This window comes from Pimephales promelas, chromosome 12, assembly GCF_988280905.1.
Source record: "Pimephales promelas chromosome 12, fPimPro1.hap1.1, whole genome shotgun sequence".
In the NCBI taxonomy this organism is placed as follows: Eukaryota; Metazoa; Chordata; class Actinopteri; order Cypriniformes; family Leuciscidae; genus Pimephales; species Pimephales promelas.
Genome location: NC_142780.1, coordinates 25,657,897 through 25,678,788, shown reverse-complemented (window position 1 = coordinate 25,678,788; position 20,892 = coordinate 25,657,897). Strand labels below are relative to the sequence as shown.

The following is a 20,892-nucleotide window of genomic DNA, read 5'->3' as shown; positions in this document are numbered from 1 at the left end:
CCCGTCATTTAAATCATGTCCACTATAAGCACATCTGTGTTTGTGGTTTATTAATTTTTGCTGTCGCTTAGTTTTACCACATTGCTGTAACCAAAAGATCCTGTTAACAAAGGGCAATAAATGTTTCTTGTTATTTGTGATGTATACCGTGCTAAAATTAAACACTATTAAACTTCTTATTAACAATGGTTTATATTCGCATGACATATTTGCACAAAGTGGCTTTTCCACCCGCTGCATTTTCATCGTTGCTTTTGGAAGTCAAATTCAAACCAAAAGGAGTAAAAATCATGTTTGTCTTGCATGTTAGCTCATAAATTTCAATTTATAGACTCAGCAGCTTTTCATATTTCAGGAGCGTTGAATGGCTCAAATGAAATATAGATATCTGTAGAGTTTTTGTTGGCATTTAAAAGAACTTTTTGGTATGCTAAGAATTAACAAATAACATGATACAAGATCCAGAGGACCTGTGGCCAAATATGGCCCTGCTTTCCTGATGCATGATGTCTCTCTTGCGTAAATCCAGCACGCTCATCCATTTCTGCTGGAATGTGATTAAGAATCATTCTATAAACATATCTATCTGTCATAATGAGAGGCGTAATGTGACCGCTTTCTTAGCTTGACAAACGTTTTTTTTTTTTTCTGCCTATTGTTTTTTTTTTCTGACAGATGGGATAAACATGTTTTTTCCTTTCTCCATTCCTCACTTTTGGAAGTGCATCGACTATAGGTTATTTTCACGGTGACCTATTTCTGATCAGTTCAGTTCTAGCTTTAGTGGCCGGACTATACAGCTCTCGTCAGTCTTATAATGGGGAAATTACAGTTAAAATGAAACATTTTGTTTGCTTTCCCGGCTCATGAGTCTATCTGGTGAAGGAAAAAAATAAGCATGGCTGGAATGTGTGGTTAAAACGGACAAAATAACAGTTTCAGATTATGTTTCACAATCTATTGTGTCCGCATTTATAGTTCCAGACCAGACTTCCATGAATCAATTTAACAAATTTAGAGCGCAGAAATGCTGATCTTCGTTGAGAAAGAGCAGTGATAGAGATGAAAGAGTGCAGTTATGTAAGCCCTCCGTAAGGCTGTTATATTCTTTCCGACGCTTTTTCCTCGATACATTTCATGACAGTTTACAGAAAATGCAAAAGTACTTTTTTTTTAAGTTTTCAAAAACTTGCATTTCTTCCCCTTCCAAAATATTTGGACTTTCTTTTGACACGCTGACTTAAAGTACGGATTTATGTACATGTCTCATTGTGCTTTTTCTCCCCCCATTCACCCACTCCTCTCCACATCTAACTCCCTCCTTCCCTCGCTCGCCCCCTTTTCTCTGTCTCTCCGCAGCAGATCTTGGCACTGACGGATGCGTTGTCACGCGTAGGAGTCCAGAACCTTTCTCCATCTCTCTGGGGTTTTTTTCGGCACTCACCCTCCTCCTCCCAGCATCCCTAATAAGACACATGCTCCTGGGCTGTGTTGCTCACTCACGTTAGGATCTCCTGGCAAGCTCCCGCCACACTCTTCTCTCTCTTTTCTCGGTTTCGCCCCAGGCTTCATGGGTTGAAGGGCAGTTTACGTTGTCCACAAGATCTCATCATCTCACCTCGGCTCTCCGCACCCAGACTTCATCATCTTCAGCTTCATCATGTTGAGTGCTATGGTTTGTTCCCCAAAGATGTTCGGACTTGCAGAGGCCTCCAGCCAAGGGCTCGGCGACCGACTGTAGTCGACTCTGTTCCACCTGCCACAGCGTGAAAGAGGCCCTCAGCTGTGATCTGTCTGCCTGCAGGCGGGACCCAGCGTGACTGGGCAGCAGGGACTATGCATTTGGGACTGGTGGTGCTGGCAGTGGTCTTCCTCAGCTCCATGGGTCACGGCGATAACCTCAAGGCCTTCAAAGCAAGAAGACAGAGACGGAGTGAGTGTTGATGATCTCTCATTATTAGGTAGCTCGGGTTAAGTGTCTCTTATGGCTCATTCCTTTTCGTGAAAGTTTTGGTGGGGTATTACTAGTTTAGGACCTGCTCTGCTGCTTTTAACAGCAACTTTGCTTTTAAAGGCGAATTGTTAATGAGCATGTCATGTTCCAAAGCGTAGTCAAATTTGACCAATTACAGTTTTTAGCCTGGATACAAGTACAGAGCAAATCGAATTTTTTAATGACGTTTTTCATGCTATATATATTTTATGGAAAAGCTAGTTTTGAAACCCACACATTGCAGCAGAACTGACTTCTAATATTGCAACATGTTTTGTTTCATATTCAGAATAATGAAAAATCAACCTGCACATTGCTGTCGCTTAGTTTTACCACATTGCTGTAACCAAAAGATCCTGTTAACAACCCTTTAACAAAGAGCAATAAATGTTTCTTGTTATTTGTGATGTATATCATGCTACAATTAAACACTATTAAACTTGGTTTATATTTGCATGATATATTTGCACAAAGTGGCTTTTCAGTGGAGCTCACTTTGAAATATTACATAAGTTCTCTCATGTGTCTCTTAGTAAGAGCACTGGTGTAGGATTATTGTCTCATATTTTAATGAACATGTATGTTTATAAAAAGTAGTGGCCTATCTTTTTGTGTAGTATATTGCTAAGAAATAAGTACTTTTGAGCTTTGGTATAAAGTAAAAAAAAAAATCAGAAAAAATTCTTATCATATTGTTTATTCAGTGGGAAATGTACATTGAAGACTGCTTGCAGTGTTGAGGAGTGTACAGCGTCCTCTAGAGGGAGTTGTACGTAGTGCAGAGACATTCACAGTGGTTGTACACAAAGCTGCATAGCATTTGCTAATGGTTAGACTGCTCTTATTTAACTTTGTCAGTTAGTTTTAAAACATTTACATTTATTCACCTGCCATTCACTATTAACAACAAAACAACTATCACTATGACTATATCACGTTGCACTAGGAAGACTAGAAGTGCTAATCAAAACACAGCACCCATGAGAATGTAGAGAGCTATCTGTGGAGAAATAAACAGTGTGTAACTTGGTCGAATAAATCAGCGGATGCTTCACTATCTGTTAAGACTTCTTGACCTCACTGTAAGCTAATCCGACCAGTGCTTCTTGATAGTGGAGTTTTTTTTAGCGTTCTATCAACAAAATGAAAGCAAACACCTCTGACAGCTGTTATTATACAAGTGATTGATCAGCAGTCACACTTTAGTCCTGTTGGTACTTTCCTGCTTTTTTTTTTCTCTCTCGCTCTAAATGTATCCAAACCATACTAGCAAAACATCTAATATTTCATTCAGTCTAAGAGTTTATTTTTGTTAGTTATAAACTATTTTAATTAATGATACCGCTCTGTGCATTAATCCAGCTATTCTGCCTCCTCTATAATTTTTCTCATTTTTTTACCGTTTTCCGGTCAAAAATGTCTAAACATTCATTAATAATCATTCATTTTAAAACACTTTTAAAATTGTTTAAGCAATAAGATTTGCTTTCAGGGAATATATCTTGATTTAAGTTTTCTTTTTCTTGCTTGAAGCATTAACCTCATTACATTTTGCTAGACTAGTGCTTTAAACGAGAGAAAATATATTTTCCAGTGAATGAACAAATCAGCAAATATTATCTTAAAGAAAGTAAGTCTGATGCAATTCATTTTATTTAAAATATTTGTATGCCAGCTAATTTGAAATCAATTCATGCGTTTGATTTCTTGTATATTGAATTGTAGTTCCTCAGTACAGCGATGTTGATTAGTGAATTTTGCTTTCTAAGAAATATTCTACTTGTCTGTTTCTATTTGGCCCCTCTATAATTTTCGTAATTTTAGAATTTTGCCACATCTAGGGTTAAAGCCTTTTTCATATGAACATGTTCAAAGTGGAAAACTTTACAGTACAGCTCATCAGCAACAGCTTACATTACCAGTCCACCTAATGATATTTCAGGGATAATGAAAGGGGAAAAATGTTATTCAGCTGGAGAAAATCACTCATTTTATGGTTTCAAGGGGGATATATGTGAATGTGACCAGCACAGTCTGACAATTTTGTGATTAAAGCAATGAAGACGGCTATGTATTCTGGGAAAATATTGTGAAAAATAATTAGTAATAATATCTGGATTACTTTCATACAAAATTTCTTACTGATTGATATATATTGCATGTATGTTTTAAGACATATTTTCAATGGTTAAAATTAAGGAATCTAAAAAAAAGATGAAAATGTCACTGCGTCTGGAATCAGAGGTGCATTCGTTTTAAGATACAACCAGAGATTACCATGAGGCGAATAGCATAAACAACGAAAAAGCTAATGTAAAAATAAAAATAAATATCTTTAACTTGAAGTGGCTACATTGAGTTGTCCAAGAGTTAACTAGGTGCAGAACTCTTGCAGGCAGAAGTTCTATGCAGAATGCAATTCTATTCATAGTCAGTGTGTGACTTCACATGGATAAGTCTATATAGCTTGTTTAGTGATGTGCAGCAATTTTATGGAAATTTTAGATTCTCTGCTAATAAATTGCCTTTAGAGTTGGGAAATTAGATAGTTCAGGGTATTTTAGGTTGTATGACATCATTGGGAGTTTGATCATAACAAGGTCTTATTTATTCCTTGCATGTTTTGTAATCTTTCGCTTGAATCCAAAGGAGACCTTCTAGTCATCATATTAGAACAAGGTCTAGAAGTGCAAAGGCTGTCTTTTTTAGTGTGTGCAAGGTTTGTGTGTAGTGCATGCTATGCAACCTAACCAACCTTCCTGCATTTTTGTCCGGGCTAACTGCCGCTCAAAAGACCCGTGCAAAACAATTTTTCACGTTCATCATTTATAATGCTAGTTTCATATTTGTTGCTCCTGCTGAGAGGCCTTTTCATTTATTTCAGCTGTGGAGAGGAATGCAGCGATCGGATAATGGACACCCATATGCCTGAAAATGATCCATTTTTATGGACTTTTTTGGGTGGTCCTTGTTCAGCTGAACCCACCACTTGAGTCCTTGCTACTGAATATTAAAGGAGTAGTTCACTTTAAAAAAAAAAACTTTTGCTGATAATTTACTCACCCCCGTGTTATCCAAGATATCCATGTCTTTCTTTCTTCAGTCAAAAAGAAATTTAAGTTTTTGACGAAAACTTTCCAGGATTTTTCTCCATATAATGGACTTCATTGGGCACCAAACGGTTCAAGGTCCAAATGAGAGTTTCAGTGCAGCTTCAAAGGGCTTTCAACGATACCAGACGATAAATAAGGGCCTTATCTAGTGAAATGAATCTTTTGAGTCATTTTGTTCGTTGAATGAACCAGATTAATTCATTTTGATGAACGACTTCAAACAGGAGACTCACGAACGTGCATCACAGAACAGAGCTAGGCGAGCATTTGTGCTTATAAAACGTAAACTTTGTTACTTATTTTTTAAATGACCGATCGTTTCGCTAGATAAGACCCTTATTCATCGTCTGGTGTCGTTTAAAGCCCTTTGAAGCTGCACTGAAACTCTCATTTGGACCTTGAACCTGAACTGGCGCCCAGTGAAGTCCATTATATGGAGAAAAATCCTGGAATGTTTTCATCAAAAACCTTAATTTCTTTTCGACTGAAGAAAGAAAGACGTGGACATCTTGGATGACATGGGGCTGAGTAAATTATCAGCAAAAGCTTTTTTAAAAGTGAACTACTCCTTTAATAGTAAATCATTTGGTCATGTTTTCCAGTAAAAACATATGTAAACATCCCTAAAATAAGATCATATTAAGGGATTTATTCATCCATTAGGTTGCGTCACTGTACGTGCTGCTTATTTACAGCTAGATGGTTATTTTAACAGCATAGAGATTGATTGCCTTTTGAGTGTGTATATTTAAAGCTGATTCTACACACATAGACCCATAAATTAAAGCAGATGACCGCGGTTTGACTACCAGAAACAGGATGTGCACTCTGACCTCTGACATACTTTCAGCGTAATCGTTTATTTCTTCTTGGCCTCAAACACTGAATTTTTCTGGACGTTAAAACCAAGGCATGAAAGTCACAAGGGATGAGTGAGCTTTCTTGGATATCTCTAGCTGATTTTTATTTCATCATGTGTCAGCACTTTGGTGCACCTGAACAGAACAAGAACAGATTGAAGTTTCAGGCCCCTTTGTCCCTAGTTGACCCATCACAAATCAGGGCGTGATGTCCCCAAATTTTGACCGTCCAATTCCAAAATACCGCAACATCATCCAATGAAAGATTTCCACATGAAAACGAACAAGAGTACAGAGCTGCAAACACAGAACACTGTGTGTAATAAGATAAACCAGTGCCATGTTTACAGCCCTGTAGTCTGAAGTGCTGTTTAGAAATCCTCATGCTGATGTGTCATATGATGAATCGCGTGTTCTCACATTGCTCTCTCAAAATGAATTATATTACGCCAACAGAGTTTGTATTATCATACACTGTTTTGCTCAAATGACTAGCATAGCTTGTCACGTGTTGTATTTTGGATCTATCCGTCTGTCTGTCCATCTGTCAATCCTTCTATATAATATAATATGTTTATTTATCTTGATATTTAGGGGTGATGGTAAACTCGTAGTAAAGGACCTTGGTTGTTCATTCAAAGACTGCAGGTTCAAATCCAGGTAGAAGAGTATCTGACATTGTAATCCAGCTGTCTACTCCTGTGCAAGGCACTTAACTACTTGGGAACTAGTCATTGTAAGCACTTTGGATTACAAAGGGCGTTGTACACTGTAAGAAAACACTGCCGAATATCACGCTCCTATCTTTCTGTCTTTCTTTCATCAGTAAGCACTGAAGTGCCACCATCATGCTCAAATGGCTGCGAACACTGCTCAGAGTACAACGGCTGTCTTAAATGTCGACCCCGACTCTTCATCCTACTGGAGCGGAACGACATCCGTCAGATTGGCATTTGCCTCGCTGCCTGTCCTGTTGGATATTATGGCATTCGAAATCGGGATATGAACAAATGCACACGTGAGTCTTCAAGCTCTGCTGGAATATTTGTATAATGTCAAAACTGTAAATAAGTATACAGGGAGAATGAGGTAAGCATGGAATGTTTTCATCAAAAACCTTAATTTCTTTTCGACTGAAGAAAGAAAGACATGGATATCTTGGATGACATGGGGGTGAGTAAATTATCAGCAAAAGTTTTTTTTTTTTTAAAGGGAACTACTCCTTTAAGCTTATTGGGAAGAAGATGGCACAAATGATGCAATTACAAAAAAAAAAAATAATAAAAAAAATAATCACCACATTCATTACTACTGTAGTCCACCAATGACATTAAACTTGCGCATCTGACCCGTGAATGCCAAGCGTTTTGTTTTCTCTTACTCTGCGGTTGAAAAACAGGGTTGGGGGATGAAATGCAAAGCAAAACATTGATAATACGCTGCTGTTTGTCTGCTTCTCCTAGGAAGTATGTGTTATTGTTGTAGGCAGTAAATGCAGAGGTCATGATAGTTCAACTCTGGCCAAATTTCTTTCATTCTTTCTACGCAAACCCTACGCAAAAAGCATGATGAGGACTTACCTTAAAACGGCCTCTTTGTTTTAACAGAGCGCTCTCTAGGTTTCAGCCGGGGACTCGGCGGCCTGTTCCCATCATGTGCGTGAGCATTTTTACTGTGATTTAGGCAAAGCAGGGGAGGTAAACAAGGAAATACCTCTCGTAAATTGATTGGTGGTACCTCTTTACTCCTGTTGTGGGAGGAAATTAATAGCTTTATTTCTAACTTCAACCTACCGAAGCTTTTCCAGTGGTAAATTGAACGTCTTGCTCCCCTTTCAAGCGTGTTTTGATAGCCAATTAGTGTGAACCACAGCTTGGAGTCATTATATTTTGTTATAGGAAGAAAATACTTTTGTTACCAAGATACACTCTTGCATCACTCGGCCTAATACCTCTCAGATGGTTCTGATTTCAACTTTCATTCTAGATAACCTTAAATTTAAATGTTAGCATCAAGGGAAGTGAGAAATTAGCGGAGCACTGTTTTTATTTCACAACCCTCTGGAGCCTTTAATTCATCATTCCTTGACTGTATACTTTACACTTGCTTTGAAATACCACATGCAGCTGTCCGCTAGTTAGCCTAAGTATTTTTTATGACCAACACATTGAGACCGAAACGTGTTGTATCCACAGGTGTGGACTCCAAAGCGCTCCGGACGTCACCAGACCTCTCATTGTCAAAATTTCCCCTCGACGTATTCGTTTCTTTCTCACTTGGAGTGTTTCAGTCGTGTTTTGAAAGACGGCTGTGCATGCGAACCCCTCCTTTATCTCAGACCTCTGAGTGGCTGCCCCGCTGCAATTATTCAATCAGCTGTGTGCATTTGATTTGTCTCCAAATCCCCATGATGTCTTGTTAACAACATTTGTCTTGCATTATGGGTGCATTTGTAAATGCTCGAGTGCAAAAGAATTTGCTCCACACATTACTAATTTAGTTGTCAGGCATTTTAAGTAGTAATTGAGAGCAGAGATTATAACAAAAAACACGGCTCAAGTACGTTGTTGGGCCCTCTTCTGCTTTTGGCCGGGACTCAGAGATATCTGAGATATCCGTGTGCTGCTGCTCTGAGAAAGTCCCAGGTATTTGAACGGAAATTTAAGAGCTTTATTTTTGGACATTTTTGCATATGTCACGGTAGTTTAACGATTAAATCTGTTTCGCAAAATTATTAGCAGTCCTTCTTGATTCAGAATTCAAAAAGTCTATGTCAATCCGATTTAAAGCAGAAAATAATCGGTTTTAGGAGTTTACATTTTGTATTACTTTAAAACGTAGGGAAATGACCTAAAATGAGGAGCATTTACCAGATGGACTTTTGCTGCCATTGAAGGACTTTGAAACATCATTCTCAACATGACTTTTAGAGCCGTTTGTACAGCATCAAAGGAAAAGATTGAGAAGGATATTTAAGAACTGGATCCCCTGTTTATCATAATGAGGATAATAGTAATGGGATTATGAGTGGGGCAATAGATTCTGTTTCAGGGATTTCATTCTGCCAAAATCCAAAAATTCCCTCCAATTTGAGGCAGTTTGCATGTTTGATCAGAGATGGCAGGCTTCTAATGAGACAGAGGTGTGATGAAGCCATTTAAGAGTCTTAACATTCTTGAATGGACTACTTTTTGGATAAGAAACTACAACAACCAGACGGTGGACCACTTGTTCATAGTTTACAATCGGTCTTGCTAAAACGATTCCATAACTTTTTATGTCTTTCTTCATTTCAGAATGTAAAATAGAAAACTGTGAGGCATGTTTTAGCCGAAACTTTTGCACAAAATGTAAGGAGGGCCTGTACTCGCACAGAGGGAGGTGTTTCTCTAGCTGTCCTGAAGGATTCACCGTCAATGGGACCATGGAGTGTGTAGGTGAGTGAGCAGCATTGTTTTTTATGTTTCGCTTGTGTGTCTTTTTCATACGATTCTTTCTATGATAAATGAGTACCTGATTTGGAACATATTTCTGTTAGATTTTATCCATTTTACCAGAAAAATGTGAACACCTTTAAGCATTTTAACACCTGCTATGCTCGATGAAATGAAAATACAACTTCTTTCAAACGTAAAAACTTTGAAACCTAAACCTAGATCACGGTGTCATTTGCAATTACAGTTCACACGGCCAAGTTTTGTGTTTGATTACGTTTTTAAGAAACATTTAGTATTTCAATTGTTTTTAATTTTTTTATTTTAAAAGCAGCCTGTGTTGTTTTGTGCATGTCATCAGTTTTTTATGAGCACATGGTACTGTATTTCTGTCATTGCAAATCACTTATTCTGCTGGAATGATGAAACTGGACAGTTCTCGCATACCTTGTGTTTTTTGTATTTCTTTGAATTCTCTTTTTCTGTGGTTTCTCAATCGCTGTTGGAAAAAAGCCTGTTTGATGATAAGAGTTTATTGATTTCTTTTGAAAATGTTTCTGTCAAAAGCAAGCAAACACAGCACTAATAGCATTACTCACAATGGTGGTGCTGGCTCTTCCAGGCTGCTTGGCCTTTAAATGTAGAGACTCGACTTCCAGTGTGACATTGTGCCAAAGCTTGTGATGCCTCACCTGCGTCAATGAGTCAGTCCACCACTTTGTATTGTAATGTGTATTGTTTTGGCATAGATGAGTTTCTTTTGACCTTCCTGCCCCCAAATACATTAGACCAAAAATTGCTTGAAAACAGCTCAATTCAATTGAAAGTCTGGAGCTTGACAGCTTGTCATTACGTTGAATAAAAATGGAGCCTACCTCATACAATCATAACACAAGCTCTGCTTTTTAGAAAAAAGTAATTGGAAAATGTGAGTGCTGGGTTTTAGAAGTCTGAATCTCCACTGTGGCTCTTTCTAATGTAGTTTCTTCAACTTTTGTCTGGAGTAACCCCATCCAGAGGTACAAAATGTTCAAACCCAAAACAGTTTCTGTGTCTTCCCTATTGTTTGAAAATATGAAATGTGTACTAGATTCATTCTGAAAAAAAAAAAAAAATTGTTCTTTCTCTGTTGCAGTCCAATGTGATCTAAGCGAGTGGAGTCTATGGGGCCCTTGCATGAAGAAGAACAAAACATGTGGCTTTAAAAAGGGTAACCAGACCCGTACCAGGGAACCCGTACAGATTCCAAGTCCTGCCACTTCCACAGGGGCCGCGCCGCCCTCGGGCTGTGTCCCAGAGACACAAACCCAGAGATGTACCGTGCAGAAAAAGATCCCTTGCAAAGGTAAATCAGAGAAAGAACAACAGAAAAATGTTGGAAAGAGGGTTGATAGGAAATACTTGCGCCAAAAGGAATGCGTGAAATCTGCTATCCAACTTCAATAAGCATGTTTGCAAATTACAGATTTGTTGATTTATCGGTCATTTATCTTTTTTGGCCACTCGGAAAAACATGTAAACAGTCTCCTGAAACTAATTTGATTTCATTTATTTACGTTTTTTGACATAATACGGTGTAAATAAACTCCTGAGTGTTCCCAGTAAATAAACAGAAGCCCAGCTGTTTTGTAATCTTTTCGTCGCTGGCTGCGGATCTGAAGGCGGCCTTTTGTTAGTTGCTTTAACTTACTGGAAAGTGAGGTTAAAACGCTTCTCTGGCTCTCGAGCGGAAATGGAACGTTAGTGGACCTGTAGTGGACCTGTTTGATGTAAACTTAAAAAAAAAAAAAAAGTCTGAACAAGTTGTTTCTTCCTGCAATTGCACTCGCCTGGATGGCTTTTGTAGATTTCAGCCTATAGGAGTTTACATTGAGGAAAAGTTTCAAAGTAGTTTATAATATACAAAGTGTACAAAAAAGCTTTCGACTGCCCAAATAAATATTTGTTTATTTTATTTTGAGATGTTTCCTTTATATAGTGTGTATATATATAATATGTGTGTATATATATATACACTACTACTACTACTGTAAATTTCTCTTGAGCGACAAATCGGCATATTCAAATTATTTCTGTAATATCATGCGACACTGAATACTGGAGTTATGGCTACTGAAAATTCAGCTTTGCCATCACAGGAATAAATTCTGGAATATTGAAAATAGAAAATTGTTCTTTTAAATTGTAATAGTTTTTCACAATATTACTGTTTTTGCTGTATTTTCATCAAATACATTTAGCCTCAGTGAGCATGAGAATTAAATTAAAAATTATTACCAACAATTGCAAAAATGCATTTGCAAACATTAACTTTCGGCATTTTTTAGTGCTATAATTTTTGTTTCTTAAAACAAAGTTTAACTTTTCATTATTCAAGTTAAGCTGAATTAACTACAGTGGTATACTTTCTTTTTAAGGAACCGTTTGCCCAAAATAAAGAACCGTTGTTCTGCTTTAAACCCGAATTACATTTTCATCTGTGAAAAATAAGGATGGGAAGATGATTATTCCAACCGTCAAGCTTAAAAAGCCCATAAACGTACAATAAAAGTAGGCTAGTCAATACAATCAATTACTTTGTGTGAAGACTGCAGATGAATGCTAAAATGTACTACAACAGACTAGCTTACAGAAGACCTTGCAACATCTCATCGACAACACAAAAAAAAATTAAGCCATCATGCTAATAAAAGTGTTGACGTGATTGTGAATGCTTTTGTCAATAGATATCTCTCAAAAACTGAGGTCTCTTGAATTTAATCACATGTTGTTAACATTAAGGTGCAAGCATACCTAGATACCATACTCAAGCGATTTTTATCAGTTTAGGAAAATGCATGACTCATGACTCAGTCTAAATGCTAAGCTAATTGTAACGCCACCCAATGAGCGGTCCCTAAAATAAACACCAGAATATACCTTCTAGAGCTCCTAGTTTTCATCAAATTATTGAGAAACAGTGTGTTCCTGGAAATTACGTCTTATTATTGCGAACAGCCTCACAAGATCAAGTTCTCGCTGTTCTGTCGGGAGAAGTGGGCTCCATGCTTTGCTGGACAAGGTGTGACAGCGCCATTTGAGAAATGAGAGGCAAATTTACTCTGCATGACGCCCGTATTGTGGAAAGAATTTTCACTCGGGGTCCATAAGAATAATTAACAGTGAAATATTATAAACTGCCCCATAAAAGTGCTATATCGCCTGCCAAATTTCTAAACTTAGAGAGTCCACTTGTCGTAAAAGCTTTGCAAAGAGAGAGAGAGAAAGCTACGGTGAACTAATAGGTCTGGACACATGTAAAGTCATTTGTTTGTAGTTCAATCTCATAATATCATTCTTGTCCTAACTATGATAAGGTATGATCAAGTAAGAGAAGTGTTGTGGAGCCGCCTGGAGTCAAAAAAATGTTTTCCCCACAAAAGTAAAGCGGCACCACCCACCCGAAAAGAATTAATGCAAATCAGGTGTCACAGAAAGCATAGGTTATGGGGTTGCATGACCCAAACACCCTCTTTTTTTTCTTAGTGCGTAAATGTTCACCTTGTGCTAAATTAGCAAGGCTGTGAATACATCTGCAGGAATTGGCTGACAGGGCTGCTGTAAAAATCACAGGGGGCAGTGCTTGTATAACACCGGTGATTTACTGGTCTGCAGATCTCACGCTTTGTGTTGATTATGCCAAGCTACCCCCTTTCTCTTCCCCTTCCTGTAGCTTAATAAATGTCTTTGCACGAAAACCGAATACACTAAATGCATGATTGCCTTTGTCAGGCGATGGTGTTTAGGTTGGATTGAGCAGCGCTGTAATTATTGCTGTCATAAATGAATGGATCCTCCCCAAGCGCTCTTACCGCTTTATCAAAGCTAACAAGTCTCCTCCATGTGGATCCAAAGTTTAAGACTCCATTTCCTTCCATGTTTTTTTTTCTTTTCGTTTCACCTCGGTTTTTAAGTCGTGATTAAAGGAGACACTTGTGTTGAGCTTTATGAACTTATTGCCTTTGAATTCCTCACATGAACAAGATTGCTCTTCTCGAAGCAGTGAGTACTAAACGATTGAATTCAATTAGACATCTTTTGTTTTTGGAAGTCTTCCGGAATCTGGTCACTGATAAAACTATAAAATGAGTAATTGTTTTTACACAATACATACAACTAAGACCTAAAATGAACACTCACCAAGTGCCAAATGCAAAATCGGCGTTGGCGAGTATACTGTGTGAAAGAGTATCAATCGCCAGTTGGCCGGTAATATTTTAAGAATTCTAACAGTTGCAATATTGTGAGAATGTGAACGAACGTGAACGACGCTCAGGACAGATGACAAGCCAGTTTGGCATTGTCACAAAAGTGCAAGAAGACAGGAAAGGGAACTCGATTAGTTTCTCGCATGCTGAGAAATCCACATCTCAGCCAGCACGCGAATTCCAAATGGAGCTCTCCTTTTTCTTCTTGAACTTGAACAGACACATTCAAACAAAAATATGTCCAAATCGTATCCTCTCAAACAGTCAGTTATGTCTTAAGTGAACATAAACGGTTATAATATATTCAGTATATATTGGATCCGTGCATTAGCTCTTAAAGTGACAGCAGCCGAATATTCTTGCTGCTGTCTGTGTTTTTAATTCGATTCATACAACAAAAGACAAAAAAAAAAAAAAAAAATCACTCTCTGCTCTTGACTAAAGAAGTTTTGTAACTTTAATAAAGATTAATCTATGTTTCATGGCTCGTATAAAATATTTATGGCCGGAATATTTTCTTAAGTCACCGGGCATTGGCAGGTTTTTTTCAGTAGCACTTCATTGCAGTACATGAGATCAAGGAGGCGGAGTTGGATCCAGATATAAGGGGTGGAGATGGTAAGGATTAGGGGTGGGGTTAGGGATCAGGGGGTGGAGATGGGTAGGTTTAGGTATATGTAAGGTCTGGATCTGGATCCAACTCCTCGCCCCGGATTTCGTGTACTGCAGTGAGGACCATCTAGTTTTTTTAGGCCTTGTGTACAATATATTTATCTTTGGTCCTCTAATCTGATTGGATGAGCACTTTCTTCTGTCCTCTAATCTGACTGGACGAGCACTGGGAGGTTTCACCACTTGTCTATCTTTCAGTAGGTTTCATTGAACCATTCATTTAGATGATTTGTTAAAACCACACTGATTAAAGGAATAGTTCACTTCTTTCTTCTGCTGAACACAAAAGATTTTGAAGAATGTCGGTAACCAAACAGTTTATTGACTTCCATTGTATATTTTTTTTAAGTCAATGGCGCCCATCAACTCTATGGTCACTGACATTCTTCTAAAAATCTTCTTTTGTGTTCAGCAACTTGGTGAGTATTTTAAGCGAACTATTCCTTTAATTTAGAAACTAAACAAGTGACTGGCTGAGTCCGAAATTGCATAGGTACTTCTTTCGGAAAATTAATTACTTTGACTGCTGAAAAGTACATTGTATGTAGTATGAATATGTGTTGAATGAATGTACCTTATTTGTCTATCGACTGATCAGTGCCAGTTGTGTCACTTTACTGCCATTCTCTCACTTGGCCTCATGGGATAGTAAAGTGTCCATCAGATATGCACTTCAGAATATTGTATTGCACTTCACTTATTTCATATTGTTTTATGAAAAAGTCCCTGTTCACATTCTGTTTTTCACCTACTATATATTAGGGAAGTTTGCAATTTTGGTCTTTATGAGTGAATGAGTGAGTGAGTCATTGAATCATTCATTCAGCTGATTTGTTCACAACACTACTAATTTGTTCTGGAACAAAACAAGTGAGTGTCTTAATTGAGTCATTTGGGTCAACAATTTGTTTAAAAACATTAATTCAGAAATGAAACACCACTACTGGGTGTTTCTCCGAAATGTGCAGCGGCTCTCCTGTGGCTTCATTGGAGCTATTTTCGCTAGTAGAGCAAAACATATGAAGTACATGTACATATTGTGTCATGTAGAGCTGTTCGGAAAAGTGCTTGTGATAACCTGCAGCTGAATAACAGTACAACAGCACTCTTTCTCTTGTGATATAAAGAAAATGTTTAGTTGTTGATGCTCCAATTATAACATTATATCTCCAGATTCAATGGGGGAGATTCAGGGGGAATGGGCTCTATGCACGGCGTTATTTCCGGTGAAGGATTAAGGATGCTCGATAACTTCCGCCGATCATAGAGTCCAATGCAATACCGAGAATTTATTTTGAATTTTATACTCCATGGTTATACTAATGCAACGTTAGTCACAAAAACAGATAAAACAGACACCCCTCGTTGTGTTTATGCTTCTTTTTAAAATTATCTTAAATAAACATAACTATATATAAAATTACATCTAAACGTATGTACGTTTCGTTTCAAAGACGGGAGGACAGTAAATATTGAAGATAATCCCGTTTTCTCCGGTTTTCCTCCGCTTTAATCTACACAACCGGAAATGGACGAGCATCCTTGCGTCAAATGCGGAACTTATGCGTGCATATAGCCCATTGTAATTATTGCTTGTTTTGTTGTTAGATTGTCCATTAAACTCTTAAATCTTTGCCAAAGAAAGTTGTTTTTTGTGCGTTTAAGATGATGCCATTTCAAGTCAAAAATCTGTAAAAGTGAAACTGCTTTTTATATAACTTTTATTAACAACAAACGGTTTAATTAAACAAATGTTTGTTTGCGCCCTTCCCATTTTATTTTTAATCATGCATTTTATGTGGAACAACATCAGGGCATCAGGATGAGCAGAGAGCCAATTTCAGGAGGCGCAGTGCGGCTGTGTGTGTGGCTCATGTTATCAAGTGCAGAGTGAATGCTCTCCAGCACCAAATGAGTGTTGACTTTGGTTTCCAGGGAACACTGAGACTCACAACACTAACTTCATAACAAATATCAGTCAGTCCGGGGCCCTGACTCCCCTCTTATAGTGGTGCAAGTGAGGCTGATGGGAAACAAACCAGCCTGTTTTTCAGTAAGGTTTTAGGACAGTACTATAGTTCAGCATATAGAGCTGGTAAGTCCCGCCCATCCGTAAAACTCCAAGTGGACCTCTAGGTTGAAAAAGCGTCAATGCAAGTGAATGAGAGAAAATAATTATTTTCTGATCCTGTTTGAATTGTGCCGTGAATGTAACATATGTTGTCTGTGAATTTTTTTATATAATTTCTCATGTAACGAGTTTGGCAGTATATTGTATGATTCTTTGGCTAGCAGTTGTGGAATAGACATAACGAGAAAGACTACACGTCGCAGATGTGACGTCGCCGCATAACACATTTTCCCTCCACAAATCACGGTTTTCACCACACTCAACTAGTTTGTCCTCTCCCTGAAAGAAGGCGGTGAAGTGCACCAAAGACACAGGATCCGTGTGCTGGTGAGGGTGATGTACATCAAACACGTCGAAAGAGTTGTAGTCCACAAAGTGCTCTTACACAAAGTCTAACCATATGAAAATTCTACCCGCTAAATTGTAGCATTCTTCACATGAAAAATTATATAAAAAATTCACAGACAACATATGTTCACATTCATTGCAAAATTCAAACGGGATTAGAAAATAATTATTTTCTCTCATTCACTTGCATTGGCGATTTTTCAACCTAGAGGTCCAGCGGGGTAAGCTGAAGGGGCGGGACATTTGAATATACGCTTCCATATGCACAGCTTAAGAATTTTTTTTTTTTATGACTCAATTGTATTCATTTCATATTATATATTTATATACTGTTTGTGTGTGTGTATATACTTGTGTGTATGTATGTGTGTGTGTATTTTATATACTTTTTATTTCCCTAAAGCTAACCACTTCTCAACAATATATTAAAAACACAATAGGTAGATAAATGTAAATTGGTTATTTTAATTAATTTTATTATTCAGATATTTTAGTGTTTGAATTTCATTTTTAATTTAGTTAAAATGCAAAACATGGGAGTCAGACTATAGGAAAACCAACTTGCATAACTTTTTTGAGAAAGTAACTTTTTTATTGTAAATCTAAAAGTAATGTGTTACTTTACTAGTTACTTGAAAAAATTACATAACTTGCGTTACTTGTAATGCGTTACCCACAAATCTGGTTGCAATTAGAACATTGAAGATGTATTAATGTCTGGTTACAATATAACATGATATATATATAAAATATATAAAACATGATAAATACACTTAAACAAAACTGTATGTATATTTTTAATTAGATTTATATTTCTTACCCCCAACCCTTTTTTTTTGTGTTTTTTTTTGTTTTCAGAATAAACCTCACTAAATCTTTTTCAATATAGACTTAAAACAAGAAAAAATATCCAGACATACAATTAAGAGATAATATGTAGTTTTCTTGTACCCATGTTTTTTATGTTAAAAATCAAACAAGCAAGCCCAGCCTTGCATTACTTTCCATAAAAAGTAGCCTAACTAATTAACACAATTCGTTACTTTTTTAGGAAGTAACACAATGGTGTATTGTGACATTACTTTTAAAAGTAACTTTTTTCCAACACTGATTGCAACTTTCTTTTATCTAGGGGAAAATAAGAAGAACCCACAGAAAAATGAAGAGAAAAAGGGCAAGAACCGTGGACGAGAGTCCAAGGAAAGTGGCAAAAAGAAAAAAAAGACCCCAAACCGGTCCACCACTGTCCCCACCATTACAACGAGCATGGTAACCTAACCTTATCATGGGGTCAGGTGAGCCTGAGAAAGGAGAAGGCCTGGCCCACCTTTGTTGGCTAAAGACAAACAGTATTTGATTGTGACATCAAAATTATGCAAAGAAAAAAAAAGGAATAACGCTGCTACACGTAAAACATGCTCAATGAGAACTGGAGGATTGCTGTACTAAATAATGAACTGTGTAAACTGAGTAAAGCTTGGGGGATCCGAGGAGCTGGGTTGCTTAGTCTCATGCTATTTGGAAGCACCCAGAAAGACTGTGCGTGTGCAGGGTCATCTTTTTGTAAGCCTTCCCACAGGAAACAACATTGTTTGTGGTTGGCAAAACGGTCCATATGTTTCTCTTTAGACCTATCAGAAAGGATTCTGAACTATAGAAGACACTGCAAATCCCCACCGTCCAAAAAGAACATCTAAAATACATTAGAAACTCTTTCTATTCACCTAATCCAGCTGTTATCACATTCTGTTTGTCCAGAGTTGGATCTCCTTACGTTCGTGACAGGTATACAGTCTTGAGTCTGTGTCAGAGTGAAAAGTATTTTTTTAAGTGCTTTTTTTATGTTTTCTTTTTCTTTCTGTTGTTTATAACAAAAGAAGGCACTGGAGCTGATATTGTGGTTTACAGAGAGAATGTGGACAAAGAAGAACTTTAATGATGATGAAACTATCCAAACATGAAGAAACGCACTTATAACTTACAACCGGTAGAGCGGTTTTACTTGTTTTAGTGTAAAATAAGTATTTTGTTTAGGGGAAAATAATTACAATATTTTCTGCACAGATGAAGGCAGCGATAATATGAGGAATGTACAGTGTTTAAGTATGTGTATGAAAGATGAAAGATTGTGTGCGTGTGTCAGATTTTGTGTTTTTGAATCTGTGTTCTTGTGTGCACCTTTATGTTGTAAAGCAAGGAGAAGAGAGAGGTCAACAGTACATTTCTTGTGACCAAACCAGTACAATGCTTAAGCAGCATTGATTATATGCTTTATAGGGTTTTCATTGCTCAGTTATCATATTTGCAACAGGTTCAATATATCACATAATTCATAATGCTTTGCAACATTTAGTATCAGTATCAGAGGAAGGAATGCTGTACATCCTACAGTTATTTAAATGTAGCATCCAGTCACACTTAGTCTGTTTGATTACCACAGCATCTTGACCATGGGCTGCAAAAAAAAAAAAAAAAACATTGTAAGTATATGTAGATTGTTGAGACCTGTGATGCTAATGGTTTCTACCATATCCTATAGGCTTACTATGCTTTTGGGAAATGCAGTGGGTTTTTACTTTACAATATACACCCCGAATGAGAATTATAACACTGAAAATGTCAGCTTCTGTTTATCTTGATGCAATATACATATTGTTATTATATATCTATTTCTATAAAAATCTACAAGGCAAATAAACACTTAAATAAATGTTTGGATGCAGTTATGAATAAATTTTTGATTTTTTTTTTGTACAGTCTTTCTGTGTATGTGTAGGGGGGTCGGGGCTGGTTGTGTGTGTGTGTGTGTGTGTGTGTGTGAATATCCTTCTCCACATTATAATATGAATATTATTTAACATTTAGTTAGTGTGGTAACACTATTTTACAGTGTCCTTGTTACACATTACATGTACTTACTTGCTATAATAACAACAACAGTAAATTATGCATAATTACAAGCAACTAACCATAAAATAAATCCTAATCGTAATCATAACCCTATAAGTACATGTTGTTAATTATTATTACTCAGTACTTAATAACAAGGACACCTTAAAATAACGTGTTTCCAAGACAATATACTTTTAAATCAATGTCAAGTTGGGAGCAAATTGTCCGTCGGGTTTTACATGTTATGAACGTACACAAACTATTACAAAATTAATCAGCCTAAACAAAGTTTTGAGATTTTTTTTTTTTGGCTACATTTCCTTTTTTTTGCTGTTTTATGAATTACTTTGCATTTCATAATTGTTTAATTGTTACATTTAGCTGAAAGCCTCTATTAGGCTGTGTGTCAACTTACACCATAATGTGAAGGTGGGTTCAGTGAACTGTATGTTTTTCTTTTTTCCTAGCTTGTAATATTAAAAACATGCATTTAAGGTGTTAATACAGAGAGATGAACCTAGAAATATTTACTGAAGTTAAAAGGGTAACCAGCACCTTAACAGAAAGGCTATTTTAAGGGACTTTTAAATATTTTATTTTATTATAATTACTTTTCAGTTGTTGAAATACTGAGGGGGAAAGTAAGTCTTCGTTCAGTAGCCTATAATCCCCATTGTTGGAGGATTTTTTATTAATATTTTGCAGGGGCACAGCACTGGGGTGGTGTGTGGAACAACATGAGAGATGACAGTATTTGGTTAGGGAGGTGTTTGTGTTTGTACATACAATTGTGGGTCAGAATGTGTGGCGGTAGTTGGTGCCCAGCAGTAAATCTTGAGACAGAAATAAAAACTAATGATGTGTCATCGCCAGGGGGAGGGGCTTAAACAGGATCGCACCCTCCAACTGCAACAGCCGTTTCTCATTACAGAGGGGAGGGCAGAAGAACGGTAAAGAGTGGACCGTAAATTACACTTTCATCCCCCTTCCTGACCATAAATTCTTGCGCTGGCTCCACGGGACGGAGCTCTCCCTCTCGTTCACCCTCTCTCATCCCTCGAGTCGCACCCCTCCCGTGGCCTAACCTTCGTTCGGTTCCTCTCTCTGCCCATAATCCATGTTTAACATTATGATTAAAGTCACCATTAAATCAAAATAGACAATTCTTCTTTTTGTGTGTGTGTGGAATTGCAGCACTATAA

The 20,892-nt window shown here is 37.3% G+C and overlaps 1 protein-coding gene and 1 long non-coding RNA gene across 7 annotated transcripts in view; one reads left to right on the top strand and one right to left on the bottom strand.

Moving 5' to 3' along the window:
• LOC120484364 (uncharacterized) overlaps positions 1-20,892 on the bottom strand; it is a 70,927-nt gene that overhangs the window by 42,191 nt on the left and 7,844 nt on the right. For all 6 annotated transcript variants that reach the window (XR_016145760.1, XR_016145761.1, XR_016145758.1 and 3 more), the window contains exon 2: positions 1,504-1,907. This is a non-coding gene — a long non-coding RNA (uncharacterized LOC120484364). The remainder of the gene's footprint in view (positions 1-1,503; positions 1,908-20,892) is intronic.
• On the top strand, positions 1,837-19,557 carry rspo1 (R-spondin 1). Its single transcript, XM_039680220.2, has 5 exons — positions 1,837-1,933; positions 6,793-6,984; positions 9,263-9,403; positions 10,536-10,745; positions 17,931-19,557. Exons 1-5 carry the CDS (start codon positions 1,837-1,839, stop codon positions 18,074-18,076), a joined length of 786 nt encoding a protein of 261 aa, XP_039536154.2. The 3' UTR covers positions 18,077-19,557.